This window comes from Lacerta agilis, chromosome 9, assembly GCF_009819535.1.
Source record: "Lacerta agilis isolate rLacAgi1 chromosome 9, rLacAgi1.pri, whole genome shotgun sequence".
Classification (NCBI taxonomy): domain Eukaryota; kingdom Metazoa; phylum Chordata; class Lepidosauria; order Squamata; family Lacertidae; genus Lacerta; species Lacerta agilis.
In genome coordinates, this window is record NC_046320.1 from 25,297,452 (window position 1) to 25,323,878 (window position 26,427).

Here is a 26,427-nt window from a genome sequence, read left to right on the forward strand (position 1 = left end):
TTTATAGACTTCAGAATAGGTTCTCATTTCTAGCTCTTCAAAAAATAATAATTATGCACTCAGTATTAAACAAACAAACAAAAAAATCAACTTTAGAACTGTGATACAGCCGCACCTCGATTTGCAAACGCCTTGTGAGTCGAATGTTTAGGCTCCTGAACGCCGCAAACCCGGAAATGAGTGTTTGGTTTGCGAATGTTCTTTGGGACCCGAACGTTCGACGTGGCTTCTGATTGGCTGCAGGAGCTTCCTGCAGCCAATCGGAAGCCACGCCTTGGTTTCTGAACATTTTGGAAGTCAAACGGACTTCCAGAATGGATTCCGTTTGACTTCCAAGATACCACTGTATTTAAAATAAGTTTAAGGGTGGGGGTGAGGGGACAAAATACCAACTGGAACATTTTTCTTCTGTATGGGATATAACAGCCCACATCTGGGATGTGGGTGGTGCTGTGGTCTAAACCACAGAGCCTAGGGCTTGCCGATCAGAAGGTCGGCAGTTCGAAACCCCACGATGGGGTGAGCTCCCGTTGCTCGGTTACTGCTCCTGCCAACCTAGCAGTTCGAAAGCACGTCAAAGTGCAAGTAGATAAATAGGTACTGCTCCGGCAGGAAGGTAAACGGCGTTTCTGTGCACTGCTCTGGTTCGCCAGAAGTGGCTTAATCATGCTGGCCACATGACCCAGAAGCTGTCTTCAGACAAACGGCGGCTCCCTCAGCCTATAGAGCGAGATGAGCACGCAACCCCAGAGTTGTCCGCGACTGGGCCTAATGGTCAGGGGTACCTTGACCTCCACCTTTAGCCCACATCTAACAGAATTAGGTATGTTTAAGCCCATTGGACTGCATCCAGTGTTCCTCTTCCATTAGCGACTTCCACTTGCAGATTTAAGGGAGAGGCACAGGGGGCAAAGGGCAATTGCTGGGAATTGCTTCCCTTCCCATTCTGCTGAGGAAGCCTTACCATCAGCTAAGCAACATCATTGGTTATAACCAGTGCTTTTTTCTAGGGGGATGTGTGCCCCTAAATATTTTGCGTTGCCCTGACCATCGACAGACAGATTGACATGCCCGCTGTCTCCGCAGTAGCAGCACAGACTGGAGCTCTGTCATTCTCCCTGCCGGTGCCCGGGGAGGGGAATCTGGGGCAGCCATGGTGGAGGCAACGGCACTCCTCCTCCTCCTCGGCTAGAGCCAGCCGGCGAGCGCTCGCCCCTCCTTGCTCAAGCCGACCTCGCCACCGTTGTCCTTGGGGGGCCTTCCGGTCCTCTCAGAGCCACCTCCGCCTTGAGTCCCTCGTCCGGGGGTTGGGGGGAGGGGGAGCAGCCAAAATGAGAGTACTCCTAAACATTTTATTTTTAGAAAAAAAGCACTGGCTATTTCCCATTGTACCTTCATGTGATTGCTTCTCTTTCATTTAGAGATGTGCAATTTGATGTCTCTACCTGTTTTTCAGCTTGTTTCAACAGCTTCTGGAACCTTTCATCCTCCAACACCCGTGGAGGAAGCTGTGTCTCTCCTCTTGCTTTCATCTCCTCAAGCTTCTGCTTCAGGTCACGCAGCATCTGCAGTTCATCATTCAGGCGACTGTGCCGTGTGCGAGAAGCCTGGAGGTCCAGCTCCAAATCCAGAGAGGTGCGAACAGGGCACTCTTGCGTTGCTCTTCGCATGTTAGGCTGGCAGGCAGGCTACAGTTTTCAGGAATTCCAAAAACATATGAATTTAAAACCAGGAATGAAAAATTCTCAAGGTGATGTCAGCATACCTACATAAAGCACGCCAAATTTATTGATCTTTTTGTATTAGACAGCTTTTTTCCTGTATATCAGTGTTTTCAGTTTTTACTTTGCTTTAGCTTTATATTGGTTTTCATTTTTATATTATATTGTAAGTCATTTTTAGTTTACATTTAATTAAAAAAACACAAAGTTCAATAAATAATATTAAACATATGTACGTACTTTGTGTACACATTTACACACACAAAGCTGTGGTCAGACTAAATGCTACAGTGCCATTATCCTTCAGTTGTCCTGAAAACTAAGAAGTTTCTCCTCAGTGGGTTAGAGTGTGGTGCTGATAATGCCAAGGATGCAGGTTTGGTCCTGATATGGGAGAGCTGCATATTCCTGCATTTCAGGGGGCTGTACTAGATGATCCTCAGGGTCCCTTCCAACTCTATGATTCCAGGCAAAGACCATGACATGTTAGGAACAAATTTTGCAACAGGGAAGGCCCTTAACTCCTTTCTCATCCACTACTGTACCTGCAGCCTCCACCTCCACCTGGGATTCCCAGACAGTATTTACCACCTTGAAGGGAAAAGCAGTAGATGCAGGGAAAGGGTCATTTCAGGCTCCAGGGTTGAGGAGGTCTGTGGCAAGTGCCATTTCATGAGACCCCCAACAAGTGCCTTGCTCAACTCCCCCCCCCCCTTTTTAAATTGTACTACACCAAGAAGCACATCCCTGGAATTTGTTTTTGTGGCAGTGACCATCTCCCCACCAAGTGCTCAGCAGTGAGCAGAACACTGGTGGCAAATCCAAGATGGCGACTGACTACTAGGCACTGAAATGCAATTGCCTGGAGTTTTACTCATAGTGGTCCTAGGTGGAAGTTAAGTTGTAGGCAAAAAGTGGCTGACCCAGAAATCATTAAATAAGAATTTAGTCCCCACTCCCTCAGGCACTACCCCACAGCAAATGGTGCCCTCTTCTCAACCACTTGTAAGCTTGTTGGCAGCAGCCATGATTTTCTGACTCAGGTCGTTCTCTAGCTCAATTCACTGTTTCCCCAATCTGAGCACAACTAAAGCACAACTGGGCTAAAAAAAGAAGATCAACGCCACAACTTCCTTTGGGCTTCATTCAAATATTAATGGGAAGCCAGGGCTTCCTGGAATGAGAATACACCACAGCAAGCAACTTCAGTTTGTGGAAGAAACTCTTTAATCTAGCAAAGTGTTTGCAATGAAATGGAAAAGTGAGCAGCAAATGGTCAGACAGCACATACCCTTTTAACTCTCAAGCTCCGCCGTTCAGTGGCATTTCTCACAAAAAGGGATTTTTTGGCCAAGGTTGAACTGTCGCTATCACTTCGATTCAACTGTCAAAACAAGGAACAGACAAGAGAGTTATAACATAAAGTGATTGGGTTTGAAATGGAACAGCTCCTAGTGTTAAAACTGCCAAGAGTAACTACTGCATGTAGGCTACTAATGGAGGTGCCTACACTCTCACCATTAGTCTTATTAGTAATAAATGCAGAATTGCTAAAAAGCCAGAGTTTGATTAACAATAATTCATTAACCCGGAAAAGTGTCTCGATTCCCTTACATTAAACAGTGTTTACATAGAAGCCATCACCAACTGCTCTGATGCCCTCAAATTTCAAAACCTGAGCGTCTAAGGCAGAAAATCGTCTGAAAGTTTCTAAGGAAACTTTGGTCAGTGGATCACCAAGAAACTCTTTATATTGGTTCATTTGAGGAAGTTTCAGTCACTGCGCTTAATGTTCTACAGATTGTAGCAGAGCTCTAAGCAGAAAATTTGGGGCAGGAAAGTGCACAATGGATTAAGAAGCTATGTACTGAAAACTGATTTTTTTTTTTTTTTTAAAAAAAGCTTACATAGGCACACATAATGTTAGACTTTTCCCTCTGCACCAAACTGGGACCTTTGCTTGATCATCTACTCTTTATACAGAACACTGGTGTAGCATTACAGGTCCAAGCTTTGGGCTCAAGCATTCCTTCCTCACGCCCTTGGAAATAGTAACTGAATGCTTCTGCACAAATTTAGTAGCAACCCAAAGGCTGGAATTTGCTGTTTGAACAAAACAGTCAACTGTGGTTTCATGCAAACAAGGAATGGGAGCTTCCAATACCCTCTCCCCAAGGAGTGGAAAGGGAGCATATGTAAGCCCAAGACTCAAAGCTGCTTGCATTTAATAGAACGCTAAACCATGATTTAGTATTATTACAGTTGACTGCAGTGAGTATTTTACTCAGACCTAAGAATACAACCAATTCAAAACAGAATTGTTTGCTTCTCCACTATCTGTCTTATATTGAAAGGTCCTTGTGAGAAGGATCCTGTCTGTGTTTCCGATGTATTCCATGAAACACCACGTAGAATGATATCACAGTGCAAGAGCAACAAACAACTTTCTGGATCTCTTTGAACTGTAACTCCAGTCTTATTAACTAATTGTGGATTGTCTCATCTTTAACCACCCCCCTTTCAAATAATCTCATTTTTCCTGCTGTATATCCTGAATGGGTTGCATTCCAAGACAGGGTAACACCGAGGGACTGATTTTGTATTGTATAAACAAAAATGTCATATTAAACTTTAAATGAAAAGAAACTACATGTAAGATATACATTTCAGTTCTTCTAGAAGGCATATTAAACATTATTTACAAGAATTATACCACAGAATTTTTAATAATTAAGAAGTTCTGAGTCTTAAAATACACTGATGTAGCTAGCATTTGAAAAATAGCTTTGTGATATAGGTTTCTCTCTCCCCAAAGAGACATTAGTTTTCCTACTCTAGGAAGTACGCTGTTAAGCGATCATGGATGATAATGCCATACATTATTGCTTAAATGTCACTTATGCATTTGGAGAGGTACAAACAGAATCAGAAGCTCAGTTTCCCATTATACGATTTGCAGAATTATTACTTTTAAAGAAAGATGGATAATATATAATAAAAAGTATATTAAAACGACCTGCAATTATCTAATGGTAAATGGTGCGATTAGTAGCAGCCAACATAGATTTGTTAAGAATTAATCATGGTAGATCAACCACATTTCCCAGTTTGGTAAAATAAACTCTTTTAGTAGAGACTTTTGACCTAGTTCCCAAAGTGCTAAATATATGTTCAATCTGGGCGAAACCTCTAAAGGAGGGCATAAGATTGGGACGTGTGTGTGTGTGTGTGTGTGTGTGTGTGTGTGTAAAGGTTAATAGTCTGAATGAGATACCTAGTGGGATTGTGTAAAGGCAACCAAGATAGATCAAGTATTTATCAGCATATATATGCCAAGTGTCCCTTTCTGGCAAGGCAATGTAGAGTTTTACAGGCCTTTTGCTACCTCTTGTTCATTCACGTTGGACCTCCAGTTGGGTTGTCTCAAAGATTCACCATTTTGTGTGTGGAAGTATTCGGGCCCACTTCTTAGGTATGGCTGCATGCTATGCCAGTAGCTACTTTAACAATATTTGCCACCTTTCTCCTAGTCCCTCCTTTGGATTGAGACTGAGGGGGCTCAAGCCTTGAGAGTTCTATTCGAGAAAAGCCAGTCCAGTTAGTAACTGCAGACAGAGGGAAGGACAGCTTGAAAAAAAAATTAACCACAATTCGACCATACAATGCCGCAGCACAAATATGGCTGCCATTTTGAAATTGTTGGATCCATGATGGAAGGTTACTAGCACCTCAAAGGTAGGGGTATTGATTTATACATTACAATAGCTTTTCTCCACACCCCAAATGAAGACCCAGTTCAATTTAGGAAAGATTTAAAGAACAGCTAAAAAGATGATATTATATGAAGTATGAAGAACAAGGCTTTGTTTAGCATCCAGTTTTTAGATATTTAGCATTTCAGAATCAGACAGAAATTATTCAACCCTCTGCAACTGGAAGGAAGGATAAGGAGCGATTTTCAGAATAACAGAAGCCAAACTGAATATTCATACATTCAGTCACTAATTATTTGCAAGTCTCTCATGTAACTCTACCGTCTCAGTTTTCACATGAGCAGTTTGTTTGAAAGCACTACTATGATAATGGGTAAACTGTTGCTTCAGAACTAAAGGAGCTCCATGGAAACTGTGTCGGTACAGCTTCTTCCAGAAAAGGTATTTCTGAAACAGCACAGTCAGAGGAAGTGCCATTTCCACATTGCATATATTAATTTCAAAATTACATACTCCTAGAAATCTCACAGAAGCAGCATGTTGCATATAAACAATTGCATTAGCAGAGGTTGCCACAGGAAAAAAGACAAGATTATCAGAGGGTTGAGGGGAGGCCAATGCAGCCATCTAGGCATCTCTATCCAGCCACTGGGGCTCTTCCCAAGCCCTTCCCCATCTCCATCGCACACAATCTGGGCCCTCCACAAAAGCTTTTGCCTGACTGGGAAGTGTCCTTATGTTGTAATAATGCCTCTTGCTTGCCTGCCTGGATGGGCAGATGTGTGCATGTGGGGTGGTTGTGGTGTAGAAACTTTTGCTTTTGTGTGGTTGGAATGTTGCCTGCTCTGCAGGGGTAAGAACTGCATCCATTGGTCCGCTAACTTAACAACATAACAGCAGCCCTGCTGGATCCTACCATACTGCCTCTGATACTGGAGACAGCACATAGTTATTGTGGCTAGCGTCTTTCAATGGCCTTATCCTTCACTAATTTGTCTTAAAGTCATCCATGCAGGTGGCCAGGAACATATATTGTGGTGCTAAATCCTTTAGCTGATCTGTGCCATGTGAAGAGTACTTAAGTATTCCAACATTCAGCTTGATTTGGATAGCCTCCCGATTCCAGTATTATGAAGGGAGAAAAATGTCTCCCAATCTACTTTTTCCACAGCACGGATAATTTTATAAACTTTCATTGAGCCTACCCCCCTTACTTGCCTTTTTTCTACACTAAAAAGCCCTGGTGCTGTAGCCTTCCATCACAGGGGAGTTGCTCCAGCCCTATAATCATTTTGGTTGCCCTTATTTGCACCTTTCCCAACTCTATGATGCTGGAACAGTATTCCTAGTGTGGTTGCACTACAGCTTTGTTTAATGGCATTATGATAATGGCAGTTATATTTCTAATCCCTTTCTTAATTGTCCCTAGCATGGAATCCACTTTTTTCACAGCTGCTGAATAATGGGTTGAACTTTTCACTGAGTTATCTGCTACAGCCTCAATATCTTTTTCCAGATCAGTCACCACCAATTCACACTCCAGTAGTATACATGTGAAGTTAGGTGTGTTAGCCTGCATTTATTTTTGGGGCCTCCCACCACCACCAACCATTGGGACACAGATACCAGAAGGCTGCCTAGGAGAGCATGCAGACCTCAGACTGAAAAAGGCCCCCTACTCCTGGCATATGGAATTACAGTGCAATTCTACACTCTTGGAAGCAAGTCTTACTGACTTCAGGCTGAGGCCTGTGTGTACCCTGGTATATTTAAATCACATGACTTCCCCCAAAGCATCCTGGGAATTGTAGTTTGTTAAGGGTGCTGGAAATTGTAGCTATGTGAGGGGTAAACTAAAGTGCCAATGATTCTTTGGCAGAAGCCTTGTGCTTTAAATGCCTGAGTGCAGCCTGTCTCCTAAGTAAGTGTGTACTGTTTATATAGCAATGTGTGAATGTGTTTATGTCAGTGGGGTGGGGTGAGGGGATGTCAACAGCAGCAACAAGCTCCATGCTCGCTCATGGCAAGCAGCAAATTCTAAAGTCCACAGGCAAGAGTGACAAGCTTGCTATAGCTTAGCAGCTGAGAGATGGATGCCGGGTTGTCAGTATATGGCTCATTGCCAGTAGCGTGCTACTGCCAAAGAAGTTAAATGAGTCTTTTAGTTAATGGGACCTCGTGGAGAACACTCTTTGTCTTACCCTGCAGATGTACTGGTTCCGCTCGCCTGGAGAGAAAGTTTGTGAGCGCACTATCATGCTGTTCCTGACAAAGGGATGCTGCTGAGACTTGAGGCCGGCTCTGTCCTTGGGTCGTACAGCCACACCCTCACGTCTGTCTTCTGTGTTCGTTTCCTTATCAACCTGTTGAGGATATTGTGCATTGTTTTCAATCCTTAAAACCAAAACCTCCACACGAAGCTTGCTTTCCCTCCCATTCTGGCACAAATTAGTTAAGATAAAGACAAAGACAAAGAATCCAATGTACCACTCAGCAATAATAGGCAGAAGGTACTATTTCAATGTGGGACATGTGTGAATCTTACTACACAAAGCATCACACACTCACCTGCCTGAATGATATGTGAATCTTAATTAACAATGATTTCCCCTACTCATATTGCACTTGATATTAAAGGCTTGTGACTCAGGCTGAAACAAGGGACAAAAGGCAGACCTCAGGTTAGAAGTTTCTGATTTACTAATGGAAACAAAAACCTTGCAGGATAATGAAAGCTGGAGACAATTTTAAGTAAATGAAGTCATATTGTCTGTTTAAAAGTAACACTTATAGTGAGGCCTACCGTTTTCTAACTGCAGGAATGCTGTAGTCCTCTCTAAAGGTGGTGAAACAAATACTGGCTAAAAACATATTTCCTATTCTAAAACAACACACACACCCCGCCGCTTTACTTAAATTCCAACTCTTAGAAGAACTGATGGAAGTAACCAGAAATGGCTACTGTTGCTAAAATTCTCAGTGGGGTACTACAAGAATGTGGACCAATCATTCAGGTTTTCTGTTAAATGTGTATATTATTTTTGTAGAACAATAAAAAATGTAGGAAACTTAGGCCATAAGTGGTCAGGAGGTATCAAACATGTTCTAGCCAATGAACATATTCTGAGACATAGCTCAAGACTCTATATAACCAAGAGGTCTTATCAAGATCTTCTGTTTCTGTTTGGTTTTTCCAAATAAGCAGCTGTGGTGCTAAGAAGGAACAATCATTTGGTACTTAAAAGGAGATCACTTTGTTTATACGGAAAGTAAAATAATGAAAAATAAGAGGAAGGGGCGCAGGCAGGGCCATTTGTAAAAATCAGGCTGCAGTTCAAGATCAGAGCAAGAAGATGCTTGATCAAAGTACAGATACTGCACTCACATGCTTCCAAAGCCATTCCTTCATGCAAAAGGAAGAGGAGTGCCTCTTTGAAGAGGCTGCCTGCCACCCATAATTTTTGTAATTAAAATAATTGTTTTTAGTGGGTTGGATGCAGAGTTGCATAAAGTGGAACTCTGAAATCTAGCGGAAGACGCAGAGCTGATTTCGGGTTATATTCTCTCTTCCCTTCCAATCTCTCCCCCCCTCCCCTCACAAAAAACAAAAACAAAACAAAACAAAACAAAAACCTGATCCAGAGGGTTGGAGGACCATTCAGAACTGCAGGGGAAAGGGAAACTGGTGAAAATCACCCTCCCACTCCTTCTGCCCACAGCAGAATCCACTTCACGCAATGGGAGTCTCACTAGATCCATTTGACCTCCATAGAAGGAGTCCTTCTACTCACAGAACATCAGGTCTGGATCCCACCCCAGAGGTACTGCTTCCTTAACTGGGAGACACCTTTTTAGTTGATCAAAAGTGCTTTTTCACTGTTTAATTCCACCAATTCTTTGACTAAAGCTTACAACCTAAACACACAACACACAATTCTCCTGCATTCCTCTGAAGCGCTGAGCCCTTATTATTAAAACTTCATAACAAATGCAAAAACAAAAATATTAAACCATCCGTGTATGCAAGTATAGCTTAAACATTAAAATAGCCTATTAAATATTTAATACATTCATTATTAAACATGAATAATCTCCCAAATAAACATTAAATGTTAACCAGCAAGCTGAATGCTTTTCTTGAGGACTTAAGAATCTCTTTTCTGCTTTCCCCCTTTGCTGTATATCAAAACAAAACAAAACAAAAAAAAAAGGATCACTTTGCCAGGGGGGACAGAACCTGTTAGAAATCAATGGAGAGTTTAAACGCTGAGCTGACTTTGGCCAGGTTCGTACATAAAAAAAATAACATGCTGGTGTTCACTGCATGCACACCCCTCCCACTCCTGGTGCACTGCCCCAAACCACAAGCAATACGCAAAGGACAAACCTTGGCTTTTGATTGCGCATTGTGTTTGGAAGGAAACAAACCATGTGACAGGGTCCAGACACCACAACAAGTCAGACTCTGGCTTGTGCTTCTTTTCCAGTGGAGTTATGTGCTCATTCACGTTAAACTATGGTTTGTTTTGAATTATGGTTTAATGTTACATGCAAACCAGGCCTTCATTTATTAACATAGGGTTGAAAAAAAATAAACAGATTCCTTATGACAAACATTGTTGCCTTTAAACACACCACCTTGCTCGACCAAGCACAGCCACAGGATGTCAGTGTCTTCTTTGTGGTGCATTAGAGAAACAATCTAAAATATTCACCAGTATGGGAGGTGCCGTTGCTTGCTCATTGTGACACGCAGGTGCATGTTTTCTGTCTTCCCTGTGCTTGATTTCACCTTCCTCTACCAGTTTAAGGCAGAATCTGTTGTCATCTGAGTATCTGCTTCCCTCTGCCCCTTTAACATTGTCCTCTTCTTCTGTCACAATCTCACTGGATGCCTCTGCCAGCATTCCTAGCCTGTGAGAACAAAGTAACCCAAGTTTACCCTTGAAAACTGACAAGGCCTGCAAAGAGGAAAGAAAAAGAAAAAATACTGGCATGCCTGGGATCTGAACCCTGCACAAAAGATATATTATTATCGACACATTATCTCAGCCAGAAGTAGATTAGAATTTCAGTACAATGCTTTCATGATCCGGCATGTGAATGCATTATATTAGTCATCCGCTCCAAGAAAAACAGAAAGGTCTGTTGCAAATCGGTTCCCTTAGAACATTCTGACAAAAGCGCAGTACATTTGACATCCACAGATGGTTCTAATGGAGAGATGCAAGATACCTTTCTCATGATTATTAACCAGCAAATGTAGAGCTAGCAAATACAGACTAATTCTTTTCACATTCTCTATAGATATCAAGATTATATTAACATGAAGGGGGGGCACTCCACCTGCATTAATTTTTTTTTACATGAGATCTTAACACAAGGCAATTAATCCACATTCAATAACATCTCTACTGAAAGATGAATCACCCAAACTCTACATTTATTGTAGACAATGCAAGGCTGGCTCCAAAGAAGAGATAATACCCATCTTCATTGTTTTATGTCATTAAATAGCATAAAACCAAAGGGAGGTGCTAGTGCCTTTGCAACCTGCGTATAGGCTTCTTGGAAGAATCTGACTGGTCACTGAGGGAAATAGGATGTTGGACTAAATGGACCTTTGGTCTGATCCAACAGGTCTCACAGGTTCTTACACATGGGGAGTGGGCTGTAGTCCCTTCAGTCATTAGCTTCTGTGCTATTAAGGAGAGAGAGAGAGAGAGCAGACCTTTGCCTTCCAGCTGCATCGCTGTCCACCCACAAACTCATGGGGAGAGCCAATACAGGTCCACCAGACTTCCCCTCTGAAAATACGCTTCTCATGTGCAGACAGCATGGTGCCAGGGCTGGCAGGGGAAATGGGGGTTGGGATTCCAAGGGGTGTGGGTCTCCTGGAAATCTTAATTGTGTGCAGACTCAACGGTGGAAGCGTGTGCAGAGGATATGCCATTCATAATTCCTGCTGCGCTTCCCACTAAAGACACAAAATGCTACTTAAATTTAAAACAAACAAACAAAAACAGCTTCTCTCTTCAGCACTGGAGAAACTGGTGTAGGGAAAACAGCAAGTGAAACGTGCAGTTCTCCACCAAGGGGTCTAAAAGGGTAAGAATTTTACGAGCATGAGGAGCAGGTGGTGAGCAGAGGTTTCTTTCAGTGATCAGCCTTGTTTTTGATGTTGCTTTATAAATAATAGTATTTTTAAAAAAATCAATCTACCAGTCTTCTTCAACATGTTGTGGCTCCTGTACACCCTTTTCTTCTTCTTCTTCTTCTTCTTCTTCCTCCTCCTCCTCCTCCTCTTCTTCCTCATCATCTTCTTCATCTTCCTCCTCTGCCAACTCTTGTTCTACTGCCTGCAGCTCTGCTGATGTCCTTTCCAGTAATGCTGACACGGCATCCTAACAGAGACATTGGAAGCAGATCTACATTAGATGACATACTGAGCGATGTTACTTATAAAACCTGCCCTGTTAATAGTTGTGAACAGACAATGCCTATCTCAGAAAGGATATGGTAAAGGAAATATATTGTGGTTCTTTGGTGCAAAATTATGTATTAACTGTATGCTGCAAAAAACTAGCTGCCATTTATTCAAAGCTGGCAAAAGCAAACTTTACAGAAGTATCTGACATTCATAAATGACAACCATCCAGGTAAGATTACAACTTTTTTCTGGCTCTGTTCCCTGACTTGTAGTAGCGAACAGGAATGCTCATTCCCTTCCCACGTTGCTGAAGTGGGACAATCGTACATGAGCATAATGTTCATAAAAGACAACACGTTCATTAAATCCAATGCAGGAAGGCCTGGATCTTGTAAGCTGTCATTCCAGGTAAAATCTAGGAAGCCATCATGTGATCGGGCCTGTGTGCGATGGATTTTATGTGCCTTTAAGAATGTTATACATGTTTGAGGAGGGCTACGCATGCCAGGTAGGCAGGATATGCTCTTACTCTTTATCACGCATAAAGAAGATGGCCCACTATAATTGTGCACTTTGTAGCTGAGAATAGGTTTCCAAGTACAGACGGAAGGGGTGTGTGTGTGTGTGTGTGTGTGTTGAATAACTGAACTCCATGTAAAAACAACAGCACTGCTACCAGTTCAAGGTGTTACTATTAGTATATAAAGCCCTAAAGTTTACTTGGAGGAACACCTCATGCCATATGCACACACTCTACTGCTTCGACCTGTGGAACTGGCATTGTTACAGGTGCCCCTTAATCCTCATTCCGGCCTTGCAAGACGTCCAACTTCTAGTGTGGGCAGGACATACATTTTGGAAGTCCCTGCCTATCGACATTCCACAGGCACCATCACTGTGCTCTTTTCAAAACCTGCTTAAAATATTTTTGTTTAGGCAAGCCTATCCAGACACATAGAGGTTAACAAGTTTTGAGCTTTTCTTTAGCTTCTGTTGATTTTAATTATCTTTTGAATATCTTAATGCCTCTTTTTAACTGTTTTCCATCAACCATTTTTAATGTTTATTTTATATTGTGGCAAACTGCTTACAAGTGGGTTTTTTATATAAAAAAGGAACACAATACAATACAAATTTTGTTAAATAAACAAAACAAATAACACTGTGGAAAGTAACCTAAGCTTTCTCCATGATGAGCTAGTGTTGTGTTTTTTATGCACAGGGAATTTTCAATGTGGTAACATGCGGCTTGCAGGTGTCCCCCCCCCCTTTACAAGGTAGATTTGGTTCTTAGAAGCCAAATTACACACCTCCACTCAGGCCATATGGCAGTCAGCTAACAAAAGCAGCAGGAGGGAGCAAATAATTAGACAGTACAATTGCTTCACTGTTGCTGCTTCTATTTTTCTAGTCTCCTGTTCAGAAGTCATCACGCATTGCTCACCAGGTCCAAGGAGCCAGGCAACTGATTGTTTGGTACAAATACAGGATCCTCCTTTAGTTCCTTATTCTTTTTCCTAGGAATTTGCTTGTAAGCCAGCAAGTTATACCAGAGAGTAGAAGTCTCATCCGAACATGGCAAGTCTGCCAGGCTTATTTGAGTTCCAGCCTGCATAGAAATGTGAAATGATAATTCACTGGTTATTTAGAAAATCAAATCAATAAAAATAACAGTAATTTAAATAGATACAACACCCCCTCCCTGATGAAACAATGCAAATATGTCAACATGGTTTTACACTGGCTCCTCAAATGCCTCTAACTTCCTGTACCTCTTACATAATAACAGGACAATGCCACATCTACAGTAGCCCAGCATCCTGTTCTCACAGCGACTACTACCTGTGGGAAACCCACAAGCAACTGGGATTCAGAAGGAGTCCCAGCTAAGGACTCCTGGGACCCAGATCTTCTTCACTGGTTGGTAATAGCCAGTCTTTTGCAGCTATTGTGTTTTCCCTCAATGTGGGGACAACCTGATTTAAAGGAGGTGTGTTGTAATCTAGAAATATTAAGGACCAGACAATGCATACCCACAAGGAGAAATATATATATAGGTAGTAGTTTAAATTCTGTAAATCTAATCAAATATAACAGATCCATGCAAGAAACAGTACTAAGTTGGTGCCTTGGGCAAAAACCCCCCCTGGCATCAGTCCATCATGAGGAAAGAATGTGGTTTTATATGCAAGAAAAGAAAATTCAGCCTCCTATTCGGAGGCTTGAAGAGCCCTATTGCGCAACATGCCTTAGGCACCATCATTTTAAACTCTAGCAGTGTCCACGGTTATTAATCAATATGCTTCCGTTATACTATTATCCACTGAACAGTTACTGAGGCAATGATAGCATGAGAAACACACACACAAAAAACAGAGCAATCAGCTTGTTACCAGGGTGCTCTTATCCAGGGGGAATGTGACCATTTTGCTTGATGCACCTTTGCCACTGAGGTAGGGGAGGAGCCAGAGCTCAGTGACAGAACCCATACTTCGCTTGCACAAGTTCCCAGGCTCAGTTCCCTGGCATGGGAAATTCTGTCTTGGAAAAAGATTGTCTGTAGGCAATATTGGGCTCCATGGAGCAATTTGGTATAAGGCACTTTAGTAAACGAACCACAAAGGTGAATGGAAGAAACTTATTAGCTTTGCAGTTTTCTAGGCTGCACATCATTTCTGTATTGATGTGTGTTGTGGGTCAATGCTGACAGATATCAACATAAAAGGTAGGCCAGGAAACTGCATCAGCGCCAAAATTTTATTTTAAGAATTTAACTCGTGTGTTTCTTGTTCATGTCAGTGGGGCTTTCGAGAGCCACAGTAAGACAGAATCGTGTCAGCCATGGAGTGAAAACAGGTGTCACAAACGTAAAATACATTCCAGTGCTTCTAGCCTCTCAAAATAAATAAACCTGTGTGCTTGTGTTGCGGAGGGGCATTTCCCTCTCTCCAAACTTTTGTCCGGTAGACAAAAGTTTGCTTCCTGCAAGCACAACAATTGCACCAACTGTTTGGCATTTAAGTATTTAGTAGGTTCAATTCTAATCTTCCATCATCCCCTCCCACCCTGTGAATGTGACAGGAAGTCAAAATAAAAGCAACAAAAACTCAACCCTGTCCATCTACCTGCAACCTAAAGATATACAATTTTTTTAGGGCCAAAGGGATAACTACTCCATGTGGATTACATATCTTCTAGAAACAAAGGATTTTCGGTTTTCATCAAATTTTCTAGTTGTCACAGCTGGAGAGAGATGTAGAAGAATATGATGAAAAAATGCAAATAGTAGCAAATCCCCCCCAAAAAAAAATTCTTACTGTTTTCAACTTCTAAGCTGAAATGTAAAAAATTGAGTTGAGAGGCTGAACCAAAGGCTGCCATTATTGGAGCACACTATTTTGTTGCAAAGCTCATTGTAGCTTGGCTTGCCATTGACTACACCGATTAAAACCATATGCAAATTATGCTTATTACATGTGTCTAAAATATGTATATTAGCTGCAGCCCTCAGGCTTATGATGCATTTTCAATGAAGCCCTCAGCACTGAACAAATTGTCTACCTCTGTAATACTGTGATCAAAAGGGAATCTAAATTCCACAATCATCCCATATCAGAGATGAATATATTAAGTCCTGCGGAGGTTGCTAATGCATGCCTCAGAAGCCTCCTATCCATCAGCATGAGAAAAAACAAAAGAACATCAAACAAAACCAATAATAAAGAATACTTACTAGGCATTCTTCCCAACGAGTTTTACTGACAGAGCAGACATCCACTCTCAAAGTCTTCTGATGCAAAGATGCCTGGGAAATGGCTACTCTGAACATCTCACTAAATAAAAGAGTTTCAGCAGCAGAGTGGACTTTCGTGCGGAAAAGACAGCTGATGTCAGCGGAAGAGGGAAGAACTGCAACTCTAAAATACCTAGGAGGTGGGAAGAAAAAACATTCAAAAGATTATTCAAACAAGTATCCCAAAGCCCCTGTGCAAAATACTTGTAAAAGAAATGTCTTATTTCATGGATAAGTCTTATGTTCAACTGCAGAGACTTCAGTGCCCACTGCCTTATAGATGTCAATAGTAAAGGTGTGTCACAATTGGGAAAATAGGGAAAAAAGAAAGAATAGTGAAAATGGAAATGGAAATGCTGAAACTCAAGAGTGGGTGGGAGTTAAGAAGAGCTCACAAATCACAGATGGAATTTGTAGAGTCTGTTATCCTACTGGAAATAGCGGGGAATATGTTAGGATGCTAAATACTATCCTGATAGTGATATGCTAGAAAGTTGGGAAAGTCTTTTAAAGATGCAAAAAGGGCTAGGAAAATAAAGCAGAGAAATTCGAGAGTTTGAAATGAAATAAGAAACAGTGAAATGAAACGTTGTGATTTGTAAACAGAATACTGATACATAGATTAAAATACAGAAGTAAAGGAGAATAAATGACAGAAAATGGAGGAGACGAGAGAAATATTAAGAGTGTTTAGCAGGTTCTGAGTGCTGGTTCACACATACAAATTGCCATTTCTCCCTCCACACAATCCCTTTTGACTGTTTCCAGGGACAGGTGATGAAATATCAGTGTAAATCCAGCTGCATGTGAATACAATCCCCAGCAGCCAGCAGGAGTTTCCACAATCTTCAATCCTTCATATAAAGTTGTCCAATTCCCACTAACATTTCTGTTATTGGTCCTGTACCCCAATGACCAGCTGAAATCGTGTAGGTCAGTAATCTACTTCAAAGGACACTTTCTCCTCATATTGCTCTTGGATTATTATTTTTTAATGCAGACCTCTGGAACAATTCTGTTGATCATGCTACAAAATAAGTTATTTACAAATACTGCCTTTTTCACAGACACTTTATTATTTATCTTATGTGAAACCAAAAACCCATCGTTTTGCACAAACATTTCCTGATGCCACCTTTTAGAAACTGTGGGACTGTAACTGTGGAGTTTCACTATTGCATTTCTATGGTCTTATTACTATTATTTTGTTGTAAACTGCCTTGGGATATATTTTTAAATGAAAAGTGGCAAAGAAATTATTATTTTTTTAAAAAAATCCTAAGACTCTTCCTCAGATATCTTCAACTCATATAATCATGTCAACCAATATTTTTATGGTCCAGTTTTTTTACAGTTATCAACCCCATCCACACCTACAGTTTGAAAAATAGCTAGTGCTGCTATTCCCAAACAGCTGCTTTTGTTGATTTGCCACAAGCACACAATTAAAGCTTAAAGAAATGCTAGTAATATTGCTTCATCCCACAATACAGCTCAGCAACTTGGGAGTGCTCCTTGTACAACACTGCGTGCTTGAAACAAAACAGGGAGGGATAAAATAGAAACCACTCTCTCGCTCTCTGTTCCACATTGTGTTTCCTAAGGCTATGTACACATTAGGGCAGTGTTTCCCAAACTTGGATCTCCCACTGTTTTCAGACTACGATTCCCATCATCCCTGACTACTGCCCTCAATAGCTAGGGATGATGGGAGTTGTAGTAAAAAACAAACAAACAAACAAACAGCTGGAGAAACACTGCATTAGTCATTTGAAACACAGTGAGGTTGTTTCTCCCCGCTGTGTTTCAAGTCCTGTTCTTACTTTTCTATACAAACCAGAGAAGGGGAAGGGATGTCGTCACTTGATGCCTATTACCTGGTTTGTTTCCCCATGCTGAACTCCCAATTCACCGAAGCTGTTATCTGTGCACATGTAATGGCACCCAGAACTGTACATACCTCCGCTTAACCACAGCTTCCATTTTCCAATTGGGTGAAAGCTGGTTTGAGGGAAAGTGCATCAAGCTGGGAATATTTCTCAAGAAGCTACAATATACCTATGGACTGTGGCTTATTGTCAGGCTTACTCGGTTTCCCAGTGGTGGGAATGAGCTGGAGAAAGAGTAAGCGGTAATGTGTACACAGCCTAAGTCTTGTGGGAGCACTCCCAGACCATATTGTGATGTAGAAAGCAGCCTTTCAGTACATAAATATTTCCACAAATTAAGCTACCTTGACGGAAACAAGTGCTCCCAGTAAAAGAGGCATTTCATGCTTTCACAAAAAGGCGCTGCTCTGCTTATCAAGTGAGAAGGTGAAACTCCATTCCCTTTGAAATGCAAATGCATTACACACATACAATGAATGTTTAAAATGGTCTCCAGGTAGCATATGAATCTCAGATACAACTCAAAAGGTATAGTCAGTTTAAGGTCAGCTCCTTCTGGAGAAGACTTTCTGCTTGCCTGTCAAATTGATAGTTAGAAAAATCCAGGTATATATCATGTATGGGGCTTTGCTAAACTATAGACACCTGTGTCCTTTTTAGGTAAGGCCAAAAAGCAACAGGAACTTAAAAGGTGCTGGGACACCTTGGCTAGGTTCACCTATAGCTCTGTGACCACCTTTTGAAAAAGTTGTGTATAGGCAAGTTTGAAACCTCACAGGTATGAAAAATATCTTCCTATCTTCCTGTTTATTTGTGGGACAGGGCATTGTTTGTTGCTTGGTGAAGAAAGAAGATGGGTGATTCTTTGACGCAGAGAAGGAGCACAGAACCTTCTAAGGTTGAAATGGAATGGAAAAATAAGGACGGGGTCACATGGCAGGGCTTTGGTGTGAAGGGGAAAGTGTAATCTTGCATCTGTTAGGTTCCCTCCTCCACCACCGCCATCTTGTTAAAGACTATGTGAGTATTTATCCAGTCTGGAAATAAGACATCAACCTTTACAGAATTAAAAAAAAACACCCTTAAATAATTCTACTGGGTCCAACTTTTACCCAGATTCTTCAGAAAAGCAAAGATCATTGACTTTTGGCATGTCTGTGGGGGAGTATGTTTGTGGGGAGGTGATGAAAGATAAGCAGCCAGAAAGGGGGGTGCCCACAGCACTTTCTCCCAATTCCAAATATGCCCATGGATCCAAAAAATGTGATAAACCGTAATCCGGGGATTACTTTACTTACACTTTGGAGCCAGGGGATACAGAAAGGGCATGAAGATTTTGTAACTGCCCCACAATGACCACAAAACTTGAGCTGTTTGTATCGTATCTGTTAAGAAGAGACAAAAACAAAACAAGACCCTGCATCAGGCACTTGTAATACATTTGCAATTGTCAAGGAATAGCCTGACTTTTCACATGCGCCTACTTACCGGAGTCCTATTTGCACTTGAGGTGCCTCTAGAACTGTTGTATCATCTTCACTATATGCAACTTCTTCACTATCGTTTGGTCTAGAGGAGAGAGGAGAAAAGGTTGAATAGCCACGGCACACCAACATTTATACCTTTGAACAGTAATATATTCTATTTATTCTATACCAAAACTGTAAGATTGTTCCAAATGCACTGTTCAAGTCAATGCTTAGGATTTTTTAGTTTCATATGTAATGTCAAAAAGTGATGACAGAAAACAGCTACTTCCTTGTGGATCTAGGAAGGAAGTATTGCTAAGGTTGATCTCACTAATGGCTAATTATTTGAGGATCCTCCCTTGAAGGGTCATCATCGTTTATAATTGCTTGCATGCACAAAGAGAGAACAAATCAATACAGTACAAGGACTAGAAACTCCCCCATTCAAACGTGCTTGCAGTTGGCCACAAATTGTATAAAATTGTGTTTTACCCTCCAGTGTTTATTAGGTCATTTATTCTGATTATTATAAAGAAATGTGCTTTGAAACAAGAAAAAAGCTTTTTAAAAAACAACAAATGAAAAGTCCTTTGTTCTTGAAAGCATTGCATTGGGATGTTAGATTATTTTTTCAGTCTCTACTAGTAGTATCTTCTTTCTCCTCTTTCTGTGCTAACATGAATGAATGAATGAAAGGCCAACGATGGGAGCAATTCTAACACTCAGCAGCAAGGCACGTGAGCGTGAGCTGGTTCCCGCATTAGCGGGGGGGCGGGCGGCATTTCGGCCCCCTCCCTTTAGGTCATTTCCATGCTCTTGACATTGCTATGGACTGGTTGGTTGCCTTGGCTCCAGCCTCTTGAATTTTTGCCTACCTCGTAGCAAATCGTCACAACTTTTCTGGTATTGGCGGTTAGGCATTGGAATATGTATGGTGTATTGGAGGGCAAGGTTTAGGCCAACGCCTACCCCTCTACTTTTTGGGTATTCCGTTAAAGGAATCCGGCGGTCGTGGATCCTGTCCGATGCCCTGCTGGTGGCTAGGGCCATGGCACGACCCCCTGTAACGTCAGGGGGAGCTTCCAGTTGTATTTGCATCAACAGGCTCCACCTTCTGGTTGTTAACCCTTGAGTGATTCCCCGCTGAGCGGGTGGAGTCATGTATAGCTTGCTTGATCCAATGCTGAAGCCAATACCGCTCACATGCTGTAACCAATAAAAGTTGTGGCCTTTTCTCGCCCATTAACCTAAATACATTGTGTCCTCGTGTCTTTCTTTATTCAAGAAGGGGGCGGGTCCTCAACTCACAACTAGACCCCTGCAGATGCTCCAGTGAAAAAAAGGGATTCAGATTGGTCTGCATGTAAGTTAATTACTATTAATACTAATATTTTAATCCTGCCTTTGAATTCTCAGATGTTTCAACAGTACACTATTAAATTTAAATTAGGGACATGCAGTATGGTTTTTGCAAAGTTGATATTCCTTTTATATTATTATTACATATTTATAATCTGTCCTTCAAGCCAATGGTTTCAAAATACCCAAAAAATTACAACCCCGCAACCCCTAGCTATACTTGTTTCTTATACAGTACTCCTTGGGTCCCCTGGTTGATGTTTGTTTCTGTACAGTTTCAAAAGTTCTTTGTCCTTTCAATCCATAGCCTTGGTTCACCCACATTGCAATTTAATATGATTGGTTGTGGCAACTCACATTATTTTGGTAAGTGGCATCTGTGTGACACCATCATGTCAGATGCAGCATTGTGACGCTATTGACAAAATGACATAAGTTTCAATAGCCGGTAAGTGTGGGCAAATGAGGCTGAGGATTGTGTGGGCAATGAAACAGCAGGGGAAGCTCATCATCAAAATAGTGAGGTGTTTACAATTACCCAAATGAGCAAAGGGAGTGGGGAACCAATACAAAATGAGATAAATTGTTTCGACTCAGCCCCACATACTATTTTTCAAATTGTTGCAAAATGCCTGGACATGACGGAGCCAGATGCTCAAATTTTAGTTTTAGATAAATGGAATTCTGCCTTAAACCTACTGTTTTACAGAAGCTTCGTATACACCACTGTCTCCAGCCATGGACTCGTCAGATACTGCAGCAGATACACACCCTGCCTTCTCCTCAAGGTGGTGACTTACTGTTCTTCTTGGTAAGTCAACACCTAAGAAGGCAAGAAGGAAGAAAATCTTTTTTAGGTTCTATCAATCTGGAAAGTGTATACACAAAAGCTTGCAAGTCACAGTCAAGTTGAAAAGCATCTTGGGCATCAAGCAGAGTAACTCGTTTCATCACAAGTCATTTATTGTTATTTACTGAAACAGCACCACACCTTTTTAGATCCAGGACTCCCCTTTAACCCCAATCTACAATTACACAGAAGAGAGAATGTGTTAAGTGCATCTTGCTGTTTAGGGCTGAAAAAAGCTACCGCCACAAAAATTCTCTTTTGTACAACCATTAAAGGTAAAGGAGGACTATCTTGCTTTGCATCTTATCACAATATCCCAACTTCTCCCCCCCCCAAAAAAAAATCAATACCCCCACCAAACAAATAAAAAGGGAATGCTGTTGCCCTTGATGTGACCAATCTCAGGTCTGGGAATGATCCATTTGTAGGTTCCTACACCAGTGTTTTTCAACCACTGTTCCGTGGCACACTAGTGTGCCGCGAGATGTTGCCTGGTGTGCCATGGGAAAAATTGTGTTTATTTGATTCCTATTCAAGAGAATTACTTTATATATAGTCAATATAGGCACAGAGTTAATTTTTTTAACATTTTCTAATGGTGGTGTGCCTCGTGATTTTTTTCATAAAACAAGTGTGCCCTTGCCCAAAAAAGGTTGAAAAACACTGTCCTACACACTAGAGGAAAACAAATGTATTGCATACTTTCATTAGGGCTTTTGTGAAAACTGATCAGCTTCATAGCCTAGCACCGTTGTTAACTTGCCCATAACAGTTTCCCATCAGCATTATTCCAAGTCCTTAGCTACAAATGAATATTCCCGACCTTTCAAGCTTGCCACCACATTCTATTTGAGAAATACTATAAAGCAGTGTGCTTGACGAGCCTTACAAATGGAACGTCTAAAGGCCAAGTTAGAGCAAAGGCCCCATTCAACTTGGCCAACAAGTGAATCAGTCCCCACACCTAGCAATTAGGACAGGATTGGGGAACCTGTCCTTTGCCCTATCAAAGGTTACTAAACCACAGACAGAGCGAATCAACTGGGGGACTGGTTTTTTATGTGGCTCAGTGGCCCAAGAGATGCCTATGAAAGTGCTGATTGGGTTGGCTGTCAGATGCCCCAATCTGCATCTCCAAAATTCACCACAGATAGGAGACTGCCCAGCACTGGACAACCTTACACCTGAGAAGAGGAAGCTCTGAAAGTGCTGATTGGGCAGGTCACACCTGGATGATGTACACTTTCAGAGGTGTTGCTCCTCTCCCACATGAAAGGAGCTTGCAGAATGGATGACAGAAGGGCAATTCACGTTTGAAAAGGCATCTCTCCTTAGGAAGAAGGCTGCCCAAGTGCTTCAGGTCAGATGACATTAGTTGGCTGGCCACACTTGAATTAAAATATCATACATAATTCTTCCTACCAAAATCCCTATAAGAAATTAATTCCAATTCTGCCTTTGTTTCAGCAGTGATATGTTCTGCCGAATGTGATATGACTCTACTATCAAAACTTAAGGAGAGTCTTTAGGACCAACCACCACTTAATTTCAATCTTCAGCTCACATTCATGAGCTAGAGTTTCCTGCAGAGAGCAAGAAACATTCACTGTAAGCAGCATCCTGTAATATAATAAGTTGCAAGGCTGAGGAGTCCTTTCATCTGCCAAGGAGCCAAGTGTATTGGTATGCATTACGCCCCCCTCCTGAGTCATGACTTTACATCTTGTTAAGATGTTTAAATTTTAAGGCTTCAGATTAGAGGATTGATTGCTGCATTTCTCCTTTCATTTGTAGCAGTGGGGATGCTTTTTCCTTGATGATGAAGTGCTTTTTCTTCCACCACTTTGAGAGGGGTGAAGGTGATGACATGATTTATTGATTACCCCCAGGAATAACCGCAGCAGTCTGAAATCGACTTTGACAATGACAGAGACTGTCTGTGGAAGAACTTCATGGTTATTCTAACTCTGTTACTCCCAAAGATATTTGGCATGGGAAAACCTATGTGTGAGGACAAGGCCCCCACACCATATAAAGATGCAGGAGACAGCAGACATGGATGTTGCAAAAATAAAAAAGTCAAAGTCAGTGGGGGGGGGGGGAAATGATTTCAATGAGGGGAGAGAGAGAACTAAGTACATACTTAAATTTCTCAGTGAAATCAACAGAACTAAAAGCAGCTAACAATGAAACTAGATATATACAGGAATTTCAGGAATACAGGTGAAACTCGAAAATTTAGAATATCGTGGAAAAGTCGATCTATGTAAGCAATTGTTTTCATTAGCTACTGGACTTTAACATATGAGATGACTCATGACATGCAAAGCGAGATATGTCAAGCATTTGTTTGTTATAATTGTGATGATTATGGCGTACAGCTGATGAAAACCCCAAAGTTGAAATTGTTAATTTGGGGTTCTCATCAGCTGTACGCCATAATCATCACAATTATAACAAATAAAGGCTTGACATATCTCGCTTTGCATGTCATGAATCTATCTCATATATTAGTTTCACCTTTTAAGTTGAATTACTGAAAGAAATGAACCTTTCCACAATATTCTAATTTTTCGAGTTTCACCTGTAAGTTCAGTGCAAATGAATGATCAAGAGGTATGCACTTAGGGATTGCCTTTCCTATGTGCTACTTAAAGGACACACAGTGAATTCAGATAACTAGCAGCTGCAGAGAAACAAAGCTGATATAATAGAGATTGTAGATTATACATAGAAGAATACAAGTTACAGAGTAGCTTCTTTATAACCTACCCAATTCACGTTCAAGTAGTAAAATATGCTTAGTAACAAGAGAATGATTAAACTTACCAAATACATTGGTACTACAGTTGTAAAAAGTAGGTGAAAGCTGCAATTCTATGAACACTTACCCATTTAAACTTAGTAGAACTTACTGAGTTACTCTGCATAGAACTGCTCTGTTAAATGGCAGACTGAGTACTATCGGTATACCTCTCCCCTGCCCCCAATTTAAACTCAAAGTTAGGATTATAGATATCCCATTTTGCAAATGAAAGAAGAATTATTTTTTAAGGAAAGTAAATCCTGTCAAATTCTTATAGCCCTTGAATGCTTTAGACCATTCAAGCTGCCACAAGAAACGTACATTTAGGGACCACACAGCGTACATATGACAACATTTGTAAAAATAAAAATTCTGCCAATTGGGAATGCTAAATTCTATCAAAGCAAGTAATACAAAGTATACACAGGCCCTCGAAGCTTTCCAGTACAGTCGTACCTTGGAAGTTGAATGGAATCAGCTCCGGAAGTCCGTTCAACTTCCAAAACATTCGGAAACCAAGGCGCGGCTTTTGATTGGCTGCAGGAAGCTCCTGCAGCCAATAAGAAGCCATGAAAGCTGTGTCAGACATTTCGGTTCCAAAGAATGTTCACAAACCAGAACACTCACTTCCGGGTTTGCGGCGTTTGGGAGCCAAAACGTTCGACTTGCAAAGCATTTGGGATCCAAGGTACGACTGAATTTGGGAGAAGGGCAAAAAAATATTCAGAGTTATGGTACACCTATCTTCCACAAGATACAGGCTCAGGCTGAATAAGGGGATAATTGTTTCTCACTCTTACCATGTGTAACAGGGATGGGGAACCTCAGTTCTGGGGACAAAAGTGGTTCTCTAGGTCTGTCTCTATCTGGCCATTAAGAATCTATCCTGAAAATACATCTCTCAGGTATCAAATGCCAGGTAAAGAGGTACGTCTTCACCATTCTCTGAAAGCTGTACATAGGCATCACTGTGGGGATTGAATTCTACAATTTAGGGACTGCCACAGAGTCCTCTCCGGGGCTGCTTATTGTCCCCAAATTTCTGAGGGTGGCAAAAATATGAAGAGAGACCCTTCTTGCTGATCTTAACAGGTGGAAGTGTGTGTTTAAAAAAAACCCCAAACAAACAAACAATCTGTTCTAGCCTTTTGCAAGCTAGGGTGTAACAGTGTATCACAGGAGCCAACTCCTAGGGGCTGAGGTCCCTTCGGGCCCCCAATAAAATATTTGAGGGGGCCGCCCCCCAAGTTGAGTGGAATTCCCATTAAAATAGTGTGTATGCACACCACATCACGTAATCGATTATGTGTTACCTGTCCCCCACCCTCTGAAAGGTTGTCCATGAAGGAAAACAACCCATGGTCTGAAAAGGATTCCCTATTCCATTAAAAGGAAATTTGTACAACACATCCTTTATCAACTTCATTTTGTCTGCATCTTTGCACAGAACTAGGATATATTTTCCCATTTGTCTGGCAATAGGGAAAGGAAAGCAGAATAAATGGGATTTTTGAATACTGGGAGCTATAGGTACATGTTGGATCAGAAGCTAAGTCCAAGTGACAAGAATAGGAGAGAGTATGTAAATTGCAGACAATCCCCCTCAGGTCATATGTAGCCTCAGCCAGGTTACAAAAAACTTCCATGGTATTGCCAATAAACACCTTTATTTTTAAACCATTTATTCCATTACTATTGAGGGGTTGAAACCTCCACAAAGTTTGAGATATAAAACACAACTTATTCCAGGTCCCGACAGATGCATCAGATAACCACAGTGAGGCAGAATTGAAGGTCTACAGATGTCCAGTTTTCCTGAGCATACATGTATGGTGTCATGCATTAGAATTTGATAGCCATAGCACTGGGAGAGAACTAGAGAAGATTACAGCTTGCCAATAAAAGTCTCACATTGCACAAAACAGATGCATACAACCACCCCCCTCACAAGCTGAGTGAGAAGAAAAGCCTCTTGCTATCTTAAAAAAAAAAAAAAAACCCGACCCTGCTTTTAGCCATCTGCAGTCCTTACACTTTTGGCAAGTTTGTGATAAGCTAGAGAATGTACTATTTCATATCAAGTAAGCTCAGCCAAGTGTGTTAAGCCTGAGTTAAGCACTGAAATACTGTCATTCATATTACAAATAGATTTTTCTTTCTTTACTCAGGCAACTGAGCAGATGGCAGACAGTCAGCTCTGGGAGCCCAGCTTGGGCAATAACAGCTGGCTATCGATATTGTATGTCATGAATCCACTTGGGCTGCAACCAGCATTCTTTGCTACAATGCTCTATGCCATGAAACGAGCTTCAGTTACCACATTAATCCAATACTTGACCAAATCAACTTGACAGCTAGTGTGGTGTAATGGTTAGAGTGCTGGACTAGGACTTGGGA

At 41.4% G+C, this 26,427-nt stretch overlaps 1 protein-coding gene across 2 annotated transcripts in view; it reads right to left on the minus strand.

Annotated features, from left to right (window-relative positions):
• WWC2 (WW and C2 domain containing 2) overlaps positions 1-26,427 on the minus strand; it is a 116,392-nt gene that overhangs the window by 7,785 nt on the left and 82,180 nt on the right. For both annotated transcript variants that reach the window (XM_033160114.1, XM_033160115.1), the window contains 10 exons: positions 21,074-21,197; positions 19,035-19,115; positions 18,845-18,931; positions 15,598-15,790; positions 13,309-13,473; positions 11,657-11,838; positions 10,150-10,348; positions 7,636-7,797; positions 3,013-3,105; positions 1,446-1,688 (listed from right to left, as the gene is read on the minus strand). In XM_033160114.1, coding sequence (XP_033016005.1) covers positions 1,446-1,688; positions 3,013-3,105; positions 7,636-7,797; positions 10,150-10,348; positions 11,657-11,838; positions 13,309-13,473; positions 15,598-15,790; positions 18,845-18,931; positions 19,035-19,115; positions 21,074-21,197 — 1,529 coding nt within the window. The remainder of the gene's footprint in view (positions 1-1,445; positions 1,689-3,012; positions 3,106-7,635; positions 7,798-10,149; positions 10,349-11,656; positions 11,839-13,308; positions 13,474-15,597; positions 15,791-18,844; positions 18,932-19,034; positions 19,116-21,073; positions 21,198-26,427) is intronic.